Here is a 13312-nt window from a genome sequence, read left to right on the forward strand (position 1 = left end):
AGAGAGTAGATCTGAAGTGTTCTCAACATGCACATCCCCCCAAAAGTTAACTATGTGTGGTGATAGAGGTGATGGATGTGTGAATTAACTTGATTGCATTAATCATTTCATAATGCATGTGAATATCAAACCATCACATCACACACTTTCAATATACACAATCTTTATTTGTCAATAAAGCTGAGTAAAGAAGGCACAGGAATAGGAACTATTCAGTTCTGATGTCCTATGACACTAAAATTCCAGGACACCAAGATTCTATGGCCACTAGATTGAATTATAGGGGGCGAGGTCCCCCTGTGCTACAATTCCTGGGTTCCCAGAGACCCAAGAATGTTCAGAGCTGCTGAGATCTCTCTGCATTTGGATGGGAGCCTAGCAGAAGTTTTAGGTCCCCTTTCTGGCCTCCAAAATCCTAAAGACCACCACTGAACACAGGGATCAGGGAAGGTACTTGAATCTCCTCATCTCTTCATGCCCTTGGTCTCCCTGACTCTTCCCCCACTGCAGATGGTGATTTCAGAGAAAGCAGAGCTTATAAAAACTGACCCTCTACATTACCATCTGTGTTCAGTCATTCCACAGATATGGGGTGAATGAAAAATGTGTCAAGTCCCCTCCCCCTAGTTTGCCTCTTATGTCCTAATAACTTGCTGGGATCCGTAACAGCAATTTAAGACCTGCCTCTGTCATGATTTGTTCCTGACCCTGACGAAGCAAAGACTTCCCTGGAAGCTCCCACACCCTGTGCTGTCTTTAAAAGGCATGCAGAGCACCAGAGCCTCAGACAGGCTGAGACAAATCCAGAAACCAACGGTCTCGGGCTGAAGCTGATGAGTTCCCCCTCAACATGAAGGTCTCTGCAATGCTTCTGTGTCTGCTGGTCACAGCATCCATCTTCAGCACCCAGGTGCTGGCTCAGCCAGGTAAGCTCCCTCCATCTCTACAGGAAAGCTGACTACCACCAGATCTGTCAGATCAGCAAGAATCTGCAGAGACTTGCTGCAGACCCCCTCATTTTAAAGATGGGAAAAACGGATCCCACAAGTGGACGATAAGAGCCCTGACTTCACAATCAGAGAAAGAGCCAGTTAACAGGACATAAGAGGCAAACTAGGGGGAGGGGACCTGATGTATTTTTCATTCATCCCCTATTTGTGGAATGACTGAGCACAGATGGTACTCTAGAGGGTCATTTTTATAAGCTCTGCTTTCTCTGAAATGACCATCTGCAGAAACCCAGGCCACTGATGCCAGTCCCCATGTTCTTTCCTGACATGAATATTGAGAGCGATGTTGTGTCTGTCCATGATTCAGATGCCCTTGCATGTTTGAGGATGGGAAACACACACAAAAAAGACCCTCTCTGATCTCAGGCACAGGGGGCATTTTTTTTTTCAGTGGTGGAGAGAAAAAAAATCTTTTGATTGTGCACCCAATTTTTTTTACTGGACTCCAAGACAGCCTTCAGAGGCAGTGGTTAGAGGAAAGGTATGAGGTCCCAGGGGACTCTCCCAAGGCAAAATTTTTGACTCTGCTTGGGAAAAATGTCTGTATGTTTGCATCATAACTCATGTTTTCATCCTGTGATGACTTAGATTTACTACAATGTATCAGTCTGAATAAGACAATGCATGCCGTGATAACAAACAACCCTAAATCATCAGCTGGCTTAAAACAACAAGCTAACTTCTTACTGGTACTAAATATCTATTACGTATTGGCTGGAGCTTTGATGTCGTATACTCATTGATGGAGCAGTGGATGGGTTGGGAACATTATTGCTTACTGTAATGAAGGAGAAGAAAGCTCTCAAGGGTCTTGCACTGGCAATGACAAAACCTAGCTTACAAATGATGTTTGTCACTTTGTCTTCTCACTTATTGGTCAAAACTAGTTAATGGTTCCAATCAAACAAAAGTGGCCAAGACATGCAAGTCTACCATGTGTCCAGAAAGCAGAGAATGGAGAATATTTGGTGGACAGTATTATAGCTATCACTTAGCTACATAACTCTTCATAATCACAAGGTTGAAGCTTATTGCATTGGCCAAGGTTTTTCCACATCCTTGCCTATGGCGATGGGCTCCCACTGTACAGCTGGGGACACCTAATCAAAGGCAGGGGTACAGGATCTCAGAGCAGATGGATTCTGCCTCCATCTCTTACATTTCCTTGCTTTCTCTTAACTTTCTTTCCTTACAAAGTCATGCTTTTTTAAGCAAGATAGTTTTTACTACCTACATATCATTAGTGCTCATCCTTTCTCTTCATTTCTCCCCCAATTCAGCTTCTATCCCAACCATCTGCTGCTTTAATGTGGCCAGAAAGAAGATCCCCATTCAGCGACTGAAGAGCTACATAAGAATCACCGGCAGCAAATGTCCCCAGAGAGCTGTGATGTAAGTAGACAAAACTTACCCTCTCCCAGCCCCAAATTTCATTTCTGCAGAATAGAGTTCTTGAAACTACATTAGAGTTACCTACAGCCATACACTTTGAGAGTTCCATCTCTATAATCCAATCCATGAATTTTTACAACAGGAAATTTTCACTCTAGCTCCCTGCCTGGAAGTTTGTTCAGGCCATACCAGTTCTTTCAAGATCAAGAACAGCTTTACTGAGCCATCGAGAGCAACCACTGACCCTCAGCATCGCATCCTTCCTCCTCTCCCATGGCAATCCCTTCATCCCATTGCAGATGGTCCTGGAAGGTTTAGGATTAAATCGGCACAATTTTCAAAGAGGATCCTTAATAAGTTCTTTCCCTCTCTTTCACAGCTTCAGCACCAAACAGGACAAGAAGATCTGTGTTGACCCCCGGGAGAAGTGGGTCCAGGATGCCGTGAAGTACCTGGACCAAAAATCCCAAACTTTAAAGCCATAAATATTCACCTTTTAAAACCAAACCAGAGCCTCAGAATGCTTGATTCATTTTCCTGGTCTTCCTAAGGTGTGTTCTGAGATAATCTCAACCTCATTCCAAAAGGAATGGCTTTTATTTAATAGTTTTTAAAAAAAAAAAAACATATGGCATGTAAGTTATTGATGTTTTCAAACGTCTCTGCCTTGAATTTTTGTTATTTTTAAAATGTAAAGCTTTGGTCAGATCCCTTCCCCTCTGTGAGCCCCAATTCAATTCCCTGTAAGGTGTGAGTCATATTTCCTCTCTCCTCTTTACCTCCCTGGAATCTTGTAAAGGTTTTGGCAAGGATCATTGATGCGAAAATGTTTTGTATTTTTAAGGAGACATTGCTCTTTTGAACCAATGGTGTGGCTCATGATGTCAAATGTTATCTTAGGAATTTGGAAAATGCATTTTTTATTACAGTCAGCAGTTGTATTTTTTGTGGGGAATCCACACTGAGCTGGGAGGGAGAAAGATGGAAGTCGTAATAAGAAGTATGGTTGTGGGAGTGGGAACTGTGTTCCTGAGAAATGGCCTTTCGGTTCTACCGGTCTTCAATGAGATTCAGGGTGAAACTGTAAGGACCAGAAAAAAACTTTCCATCCAGCCTGTGATATTTTCCCCATGCCTGACTTTACTCCTCGGATCATCCTTCAACCCAGAATAAACCGAAACTGGACATGCGGAAGTCAGAGGACGCCTAGATCGTCCTTGACAAGAGGTTTATTTAGATTAAGGCTTTATCAGCACTTAAGGAGGCTTCATCCTGGAACTTAAACCAGGTCTTCATGGATGGACAAGTGCTGGAGCTCTTTGAGAGCTCTTTCAGGCTAGGAAGAAGGAGACGGGAATAGTTTGAGCAAACGCCTAGAAGCGGGGGTGATTATAATGTGTTTCTTAACTGAGGTAGAAGCCCACAGGGAAGACGTTAGATAGGGGTCTGTGTGAAGTGGTGGGGAAATATGGGGAGGAAGGTTGAGGCCAGTCTGTGAAGGTGGGGAGTTTATGCTTCACTCAGACAGTCATGGTAAGATGAACATGTCATTTTTATCACCCAAATTAGGGCATGTTTGAGAATAAAAAGAGGCACCGTTAATAATTATGCTGGGATGACAGATACAAATGAACACGCTGCCTGACAAATCAGAGCATCTGGTCACTCTAGTGCTAATAGACATGGAGAGTTTTGATTTAGTGGGGAAGGGGAGTGCCATGATCACTGGTGCTTCAGTAAACACCTCTATGGGCTGGAGTGGGAGGGGTAGAGAGAGCAGCCCATACACTCTGGCAATGTATAGGCATGAGACTGTTAAACAGCAAATATTCTACTCAATAAATTTAAAGGTCAAATTGGCTTTATTCCACAATTCCAGAATCAGGCAGCAGCCAATCTCGCAACAGAAAGGAGCTTCCTCAAGCTGTAGAAAAGGAATGGTTTGGGGGCTTCCCTCGTGGCACAATGGTTAAGAATCTGCCTGCCAACGCAGGGGACATGGGTTCGATCCCTGATCTGGGAAGATCCCACATGCTGCAGAGCAACTAAGCCCGTGCACCACAACTACAGAGCCTGCGCTCTAGAGCCCTCGAGCCACAACTGTTGAGCCCATGTGCCACAACTACTGAAGCTCATGTGCCTAGAGCCTGCGCTCCTTAATGAGAGAAGCCACTGCAATGAGAAGCCCACTCACCACAACAAAGAGTAGCCCTGCTTGCCACAACTCGAGAAAGCCCGCGTGCAGCAATAAAGACCAATAAATAAATAAATAAATAAATATATTAAAAAAGAGAGAAAAGAAATGGTTTTTAAAAGCGGAAAGGGGATGGAAAAGGGAAATGATTAGCATTGCTTCAGGCAAGGTCACCTTCCTAAGGGGAATGGGAGGGCCAGCGTTTGGGTCAGCTCACTAGTGCTGACCAGATAATTCCAGGTTGACTAGTTAAAGGTCACAATCCTGGGAGCTTGGACTGAAGTTAGATCAGGTAATAAGTCTTGGTTTGCTGATGTGGGGTTTAGCACTATTTGAGCCTGCTGTCTCCTTTTTATTTTGTTTTATTTATTTTATTTTATTTTTTATCTTTTTCTGTCTCCTTTTTAAAACTATTCCCTCCCCCCTTTAGATCAGACTTTCAGCATAACTGAGAGATGAGATCAAAATGTAAGGTATTAGCAGCACTCAGCTATGGCTCTGTAGTTCTCGCAGCTTTTGTCCATGCTCTGTGTGGTACTCACAGGTCAGAACCATTTTTTGCTTCATCTCTGTGGTATTCATAGGCCATGACTTCAGGTTCACAATTTTTCAGTTGGCTCTTCTCTTTGTTCCTTTTCTAACACTCCAGTCTTAGAGAGAATGCAACGCACCAGGGAGATTACTATAGTTATTATAAGCCAGATCATCTCTAATGCTTGGAGTGCACTTCGAGCCATGGTCTCTAAGACCCAAACCAATCAAAATCAAATAAGTCAATGAAAGACCCATTGAAGGGGTCACCTTCCTAAACCAAGTGGCTTGCTCCGTGGTCTTACGTAACTGAGTCTCAACTTCTCCAGAAGGGTTAATCCAGGTGTAGCAGGTGGTGTTGACCACAGTACAGACCCCTCCTTGTCCACCTAGAAAATAATCAAGGGCTGTCCTATTGTGAAGAGCAACCTTGACCGGAGAGTTTAAGGATCTTTCTTGGGCAGCTATTGTCTTAGCAACAGAATCTGCAGTATCTTCAGGAGTCAAGGAGGCGTTCCTGATTGTCACTCGTATTTACTCCTAACCAGGGAAGGATGGTCCTGCCAGAGGAAGTCATCAACACCTTCTGATAACTCCTTTCTGACTCAATGGTGTAAATCCGGGGAAGTTAATCAATGAGATGATGTAACTCATTTGTGGAAAGTTAGGGGCAGAGTTAGATCACCTAAGAGGCATTGCCCCGCTATGTCTGAGGCAACTAGGCATCCAAGGGCCCAGGGAGAATGAAAACAACCACAGAGAGGGACAAAGCATATTGCAGCACAGACATCCTGGGTACTGCTAATGGACTCGTTCAAGGGTTTGCTGTATTTACTCACCCAGACCAGGGGTCAGTCAGGTCTTCAGCATATATGGGAAGAGAACCTCCTAGCCTGAAATAAAGAGTCACCTTAAATGCGTTGCAAAGATGTGCCCTGCTGGAGAGATCTCTTAGTGAGTGGGGGGTCAATCTGTTTTAGATAATCATGGGAACATGGGAGTGCAAATGCACTAAGATTTGTGTAGGTGTTTGTGTCTAACTGAGTACATATGGTTATGATTGGAGAAAGGGAAAAACAAGATACAGGCTGTTCTGGTGGTAAAGGTTGAGCTGCGTAAGAGAGTTGTAAGTGGGGGTCAATTGTAGTTTGCAGTAACATTGGAAATAGAAGAGAAATTGGACACAGAGCGTCTCTGTGGAGAGATTAGAATCTTTGATGATAAACTGAGCATTCTGAAAGGTTATTTCCATTAGCAGTGGCCTGGGAGATAACAGATGAGGATGTTATCTTTCTTGGTCAATGCCAGAGTAAAAGAAAGAAAGAGAAGAAAAAAAAATTTTATGTTAAATTCAAGTATGAAGTCTTCATCTGACATCTTTGGTGGAAGTCTGCTGTAAAGCCAGCTGCTTCTCCCTCTTATCAATGTGGTTCAGGGGTCTCCAGCATCTGTACAGGACCAGCCGTCAGGTGGAGCCTTCCTTAGCTGTGACGTGTGTACCCAAGGCTCAATGTCCTCTAGTTTCACAGCCGTGTTAGTGGTCAGGAACGCTTGGTAAGGTCCTTTCCAACAGAGTTTGAAGGCTGTTTTCCTCTGATGGTGTTTCCAGAATACGCAGTCACCAGGCTCCAAACTGTGACCAAGAGGATCTTTTGAACTGAAATCCAGGAAATCTTCTTTAACCTGTTGTAGGCTTTAGCATAAGACATTAAAACCTGACTGTAGCTGGTCACGTAAGCATGAAACAAGAGATCAGCAGAAAGTCATATACCAGGGAACATTCGTCTACCAGTGACTATATCACAAGGAGTGAGTTTACCTTTCCCAAAAGGTGTATTACAGCCAGCAAGGCCAGAGGCAATATCTTTGGCCAAGGGAGTCCGGTAGTTTCAGTAAGTTTAGAGATTTTAAGTTTGAGGATCCCATTAGTTCTCTCGATCTTGCCTGATGCTTGAGGGTGATAGGTACTGTGATGACTCCTAAAACTTTGCAGGGTTTTTGTTAAGGCTTATATGATTTGCCCAGAGAGGTGGGTGCCTTGATCACTGGAGATAGTGAAAGATTTACCCCAAGCGGAAAATGCATTTTCTGAAAGGTGGGGGTTTTTTGGGTTTTTGTTTTTGTTTTTCTTCATCATGAGGGCATCAGCCTCATGGCAGGGAAAAGCTTCAACCCATCCAGAAAACATACAAACCATGACAAGAACAGAGTGATAACCCATTCCAGGTGGCAACAAAATGAAGTCCAGTTACAGGTGTAAAAGTGTCCAGAGGGAGGAGATCTGAAGCCTCTGTGAACAAAAATAGTTTTTGCAGGATTAGGGACCTGACAGGTCAGACATTGCTGGTAAACTGTTTTCGCAATTTTATAGACATCTCCCCACCAAAGTTTATTTCAAATTTGAGTCATCTTAAATGCAGCATGGTGAGTGAAAGAAGGCAAAAGTTGAAAACTGCGATTGGCCAGGGAACCGGGAAGAAACAAGTGGCTGTCTTGATTTTCCCGTAACTCTGACTGTTTATTGAATTTACAACTACTGCCTATTTTAATTTCTCTGACTCAAGAGCAACTCAAGTTGCTGTGTTGCAAAGACATCAGCATGGTATAAGTCTAGCAACAAAAGGTCAGAATATAGAAGCAGAATGAACTTCACCCACATGTGGCCCAACTTTTATAGACTCTGTTAGCACTGCTTTCCCATGAAAGCCAGCCTGGCTATCTCCCTCACAGTCAGGTTCAGTCCTTTCAGTGCAAACCTCAATTTTGACAACTTCAGAAGCTAAGTGAATGGCAGTAAGAAGTCTGTTTATTTGTCCTCCATGTTTAATTGGGGTCCCTGAGGACGTAAGAAAACCCCTTTGTTTCCATAACATTCCCAAATCACAGACAATACCAAAGGCATACCAGCTGTCAGTATAAATATTAACAGTTTGTCCTGATAGCTGGCATAGAGCTTGGCTTGCTGGGCTGATTTAGCTTGTGGGAGATTTTCCCTCTCAAGCAGTTCATTTTGGGTAGTAACGGCATCACCAGTATGGAAATCCCCTTTCTCATCTTTTACAATCTGAACCATCCACACACGAAATTAGATCCGATTTAGTCGACAGGAAGTCTGTAAATCAGAACATTGTGTCACAAAATGGGACGTTAATACCTCGCAGTCATGGGGCTCACCTTCCTCAGGTAGAGGTGGTAACATAGCAGGATTAAGGATGTTGTGATGTTTAAGATGCAGATGAGACGTTGAGAACAGAAGGATCTCACAGCAGGTGAGTCGGCTTGCAGAGAAATGTCGAGTCAGCTCAGAATTAAGACTTTGGACAGCGTGAGGAATTTGCTAATAAACATAATTTCCTAGCATTAGATCCACTGAGGCTTTACTAACTTTGCTGCTGCAGCTGTAGCTTTAACACAGCTGGAGGGGCAGGAACAACAGAACCGAGCCGATGCTATAACAGGGCTGTGTTTCTTACCAGGCTCTCGATGCTCCCAGGGCCTGGGTCTCTCTCTGCTGCACAGATAAGATGAAAGCTTTTGAATAGTGAGGTAGCCCTAGGACAGGAGTTTCTTGTTTTAGTCTTAGAAAGGCCTGCTCATGTTTATCTTCCCATGGAAGGGGTTCAGGGACAGAAATTTTAGTAAGTTCATAGCGTGGGGAAGATAATAGAGAAAAATTAGGAACCCATGAGGCAATAGCCAGCTAAGCCTAGAAATCCACAAAGCTGTTGCTTAGTTGTGGGCCTAGGAAATCCTTGGATTAGCTTAATCCTTTTTTGGAGATAGCTGGAGTCCCCTAGCTTTCATAATGCTTTCATTATAACTCAGTAATAAACAGTGCCTAGAGATAATTGTAACTTTTACTTACAGCCAATAAGCGGAATGCTTTACGGATGCCTCTTTGGTAACTGAGCACAGCAAGAGGTCATCTACACACTGTAGAAGGTTGCTTTCCCGGCACTGGAGGGTCTTACATCTTGGTGGAGCACTTGGGAGGAACAGGAAGGGGCCTCACTGAACCCCTGAGGTGTGACTGTCCAGGTACCTTGTTGATTGCTCCAAGTCAAGGCGAATAGATACTGGCTGTTGGGGTCCCCAGGGATGCTGACAAAGACTGAGCAAAGGTCCACAGCAGTGAATCCTTTCGAGTCTGGTGGAACTTGTGATAAAAGGATGTTCAGGACTGGAACACCTGGGAAACAAGGAACAATGATCTTGTTGCTAGTTCTTAAGTCCTGGACAAATCACCATCCCACCCGTTAGGTGCATGGACTGGGAGGATCTGCGTGTTGCAGGGCCTGGTACAGGAAATATCAGACTCTGGGTGTTAAGTCTTCGGCTATGTGACAAGGTGAGAGGTCTTGTACATCCCCATGCTCCAATGGACAATGAGGCAATTTAGCAAAAAAGTTTAGCCACATCTATCTGAATATATATAGGCTTTGTACTTTTCTTCCTATCAATATCAGTATTAGAAGTAGCCCACAGATTTTTGAGCACCTCTATTAAATTAGGGGAGTTTTGTTGGAATTCTTCTTCTAAACCAAGGACAAATTGTAAAGAACGTACAAGATCAGGTTTAAGTCGATCAGGAAATTTTAAGATAAATTCTCCATGGGAAGCAAAACGTATCAACCCTTTCCACTTAGAAAGGAAATCTCTACCTAATACATCGACTGGGGCTGTGTCACACAGCAAAAAAGAATGCTTGACCCAGAACCATTTTTCATTGCTTGAGATAGAAATTCTCTCTGAACTTTTTTAGATGGAAACCTTTTTTTTTTCACAGGATTTGTTGTCCTATGAGAGTGGCGTTTAAAGTGGAGAGTGCCGTTTAAAGTGGAGAGTGCAGCCCCAGGATCTTCCAGCATTTAGCAAGGTTTCCATCAATTTTAATTTTTGTTTCCCCTGGGCTGTTTAAAGGTATTGCTGGTAGCAGTTACCAGAAGGTCTCTCAGAGCCCCATCAGTTTTGGGAGAGGCCCAGATGGGTGTTCTCTCTTGGGGACATTCAGATGGATATTGAGAAATTTGTAAAGGATTTTGAGGACAATTTTTCTTTCCCAATGTCCCAACTGATTACAAATGAGACATTGCTTCTTGGGCGAGCAGTCTAACGATGGACTCTAGCAGGATGCAATGTGCGAGGCACAAGTATTATTTGATCTCTGGTCTTGGAGCTGTTGTAGTTATAAGACCAATAATGCATCAGATCTTTGTTTACCATCTTATTCCAAAGTCCTTTCAAAGTGCTCAGTTATGGTCATAAGTTCAGTCAGGCCAGTGGCCTCCCATTTAATTTTCAGCTTTTTGGTGAATCCATTAATCTCAGGAGATATTCTGTTTACAAATAGGACAGCTGGAGCAGCTTAGGCAATATCATTTGTTACATGAAATCCTGATTGCCACAGGACAAGCATTCTTTCTTTTGTTTGCATATTTGAATAGCAGAACAATTAGTGCAGGGAAGATTCTAGGAATGGCTTGTACAAGGTCAATGGCTCTTTTGCGAGCTTTTTTCTGGTTGAGAATCTCAAGTGACATCCTTAGGGTTTTGTCATTCTCCTTCCTGCATCGATTTTTGGGCTTTCCCACGTCCTACCATCCCGTGCACAAGCTAATAAAGATGTGGCTGCCCAGGGTCATAGGCTCCAATAAGGATTGTAAATTCTTCAAAACACTCTTGCAATCCTCCCTGGGTTTAGGAAATCCTTTAACTATAGCCCTTAGTTCAGTCTTTAACTAAGGAGTAAAAGATGTCTGAGGAGGACTGCCTGCAACCTTTGGCAGTTTTATTTTTAAAAACAACTGACTGACTTCACTCTGTATTGACAGACTCTAGGTCCATCCACCTCACTACAAATAAGAAGGAAGTCAGAAAGAGAAAAGCAAATACCGTATGCTAACGCTTATATATGGAATCTAAGACAACCGTCCTGATTTGAACACAGTGGCAGGGCAAGAATAAAGATGCAGGCATAGAGAATAGACTTGAGGACACAGGCAGGGAAGGGGAAGCTGGGACAAAGTGAGAGAGTAACATTGACATGTATATGTACACTACCAAAGGTAAAATAGATAGCTAGTGGGAAGCTACTGCATAGCACAGGGAGATCAGCTCGATGCTTTGTAATAACCTAGAGGGGTGGGATAGGGAGGGTGGGAGGGAGGTTCAAGAGGGTGGGCATATGGTTGTATACATATGCATATAGCTGATTCACTTTGCTGTACAGCAGAAACTAACACAACATGGTAAAGAAATTATACTCCAATAAAGATCTGAAAAAAAAATAACTGTTTGCTAGTCTCTTAGAATAGAAAGGCCGTTCAGAGAATGAGGAACACATGAGTACACAGGTAAAGACGCATAGAGGGTAGCTGGAGGAATCATGCTAGTCCTATTGTCTTTTGTTTAAGGTACCATTAATATCTTTAATTTTTTATTGGTCTTCTGCAATGAATCTTTTTTTCCCCCATTTTTAAATTGAGGTTTTTTTTTTAAAAAAAATATTTATTTATTTATTTGACTGCATCGGGTCTAGTTGCAGCATGTGGGATCTTTAGTCGCGGCATGCAAACTCTTAGCTGTGGCACGTGGGATCTAGTTCCCTGACCAGGGATTGAACCTGGACCCCCTGCATTGGGAGTGCCGAGTGTTAGCCACTGGACCGCCAGGGAAGTCCCTGAGTTGTTTATTTTTAATTTTTTTTTTGAAGTATGGTTGATTTACAATATTGTGTTAATTTCTGGTGTACAGAAAAGTGATTCAGTTATATATACATACATATATCTTCTTTTTCAGATTCTTTTTGTTTATGGTTTATTAGAAGATATTGAATATAGTTCCTTATGCTGTACAGTAGGACATTATTGTTTATCTATTTTGCACATAGTAGTTTGTATCTGCTACTCCCAAACTCCGAATTTATCCCTCCCCCACCCTCTCTCCTCTTTGGTAACCTCAAGTGTGATTTCTATGTCTGTGAGTCTTTTCTGTTTTGTAAATAAGTTCATTTGTGTCTTATTTTAGATCCACATATAAGTGATATCACATGGTATTTGTCTTTGACTTACTTCACTTAGAATGATAATCTCTAGGTCCATCCATGTTATTGTGAAGCATGTGTCCATCCATTCTTTTTTTATGGCTGAGTAATACTCCATTGTACACATGTACCATTCTTCTTAAGCCTATTGTTGATGGGCACTTAGGATGTTTCCAGGTCTTGGCTACTGTAAATAGTGCGGTTATGAATATTGGGGTGCAAGTATATTTTTGAATTAAGAGTTTTCTCCAGATACGTACCCAGGAATGGGATTGCTGGATCATATGGCAACTCTGTTTTTAGTTTTTTTAGGAACCTCCATACTGTTTTCCATAGTGGTTACCAATTTACATACCCACCAACAGTGTACAAAGGTTCCCTTTTCCCCACACCCTCTCCAGCATTTGTTATTTGTTGATTTTTAAATTATGGCCATTCTGACTGGTGTGAGGTGTACCTCACTGTGGTTTTCATTTGCATTTGCCAAATAATTAATGATGTTGAGCATCTTTTCTTGTGCCTATTGGCCATCTGGGTGGCTTCTTTGGATAAATGTCTATTTAGGTCTTCTGCCCATTTTTTGATTGGGTTGTTTGGTTTTTTGTTATTGAATTGTATGAGCTGTTTGTATACTTTGGAAATTAAGCCCTTGCTGTCACATTGTTTGTAATCATTTTCTCCCTTTCTGTAGCCTGTCTTTTTGTTTTCTTTATCATTTCCTTTGCTATGCAAAAGTTTATAAGCTTAATGAGACCCATTTGTTTATTTTTGCATTTATTTCTGTTGCCTTGGGAGACTGACCTAAGAAAACATTACTAAAATTTATGTCAGAAAATGTTTTGCCTATGTTCTCTTCTAGGAATTTTATGGTGTCATGTCTTATGTTTAAATCTTTAAGCCATTTTGAGTTTATTTTTGTGTATGGTGTAAGGGTGTATTCTAACTTCATTGATTTACATGTGTCTGGCCACTGCTTGTTTAACAGACTGTCTTTTCTCCATTGTGTATTCTTGCCTCCTTTGTCGAAGATGAATTGACCATGGGTGTGTGGGTTTATTTCTGGGCTTTCTATCCTGTTGCAATGTTCAGTGAGGCTATTTTGGAATCTTGAAGAATTTTGGAGGCTTCTGCTTACCAGATAAA

At 42.3% G+C, this 13312-nt stretch overlaps 1 protein-coding gene across 3 annotated transcripts; it reads left to right on the forward strand.

Annotated features, from left to right (window-relative positions):
- Positions 1-839: 839 nt before the first annotated feature.
- Positions 840-2887, forward strand: LOC130840539 (eotaxin-like). Of its 3 annotated transcripts, XM_057716158.1 has the most exons (4): positions 840-926; positions 1318-1329; positions 2291-2402; positions 2782-2887. In XM_057716158.1, the coding sequence occupies exons 1-4, from the start codon at positions 851-853 to the stop codon at positions 2885-2887; spliced, it is 306 nt and encodes a 101-aa protein (XP_057572141.1). In that variant the 5' UTR covers positions 840-850. The 3 variants fall into 3 exon arrangements, with proteins under 3 accessions (XP_057572141.1, XP_057572140.1, XP_057572139.1); XM_057716157.1 differs by lacking the exon at positions 1318-1329 and having other exon boundaries at positions 2285-2402; XM_057716156.1 differs by lacking the exon at positions 1318-1329.
- Positions 2888-13312: the final 10425 nt, after the last annotated feature.

The sequence above is a fragment of the Hippopotamus amphibius genome, chromosome 17 (assembly GCF_030028045.1).
Source record: "Hippopotamus amphibius kiboko isolate mHipAmp2 chromosome 17, mHipAmp2.hap2, whole genome shotgun sequence".
NCBI classification, from domain to species: Eukaryota; Metazoa; Chordata; class Mammalia; order Artiodactyla; family Hippopotamidae; genus Hippopotamus; species Hippopotamus amphibius.

Coding starts and splice junctions, on each gene's coding strand:
- LOC130840539 (XM_057716158.1), top strand. CDS start 851: ATGAAGGTCTCTGCAATGCTTCTGTGTCTGCTGGTCACAGCATCCATC. Junction 2,403..2,781: donor TGTCCCCAGAGAGCTGTGAT/GTAAGTAGACAA, acceptor TCTCTTTCACAG/CTTCAGCACCAAACAGGACA.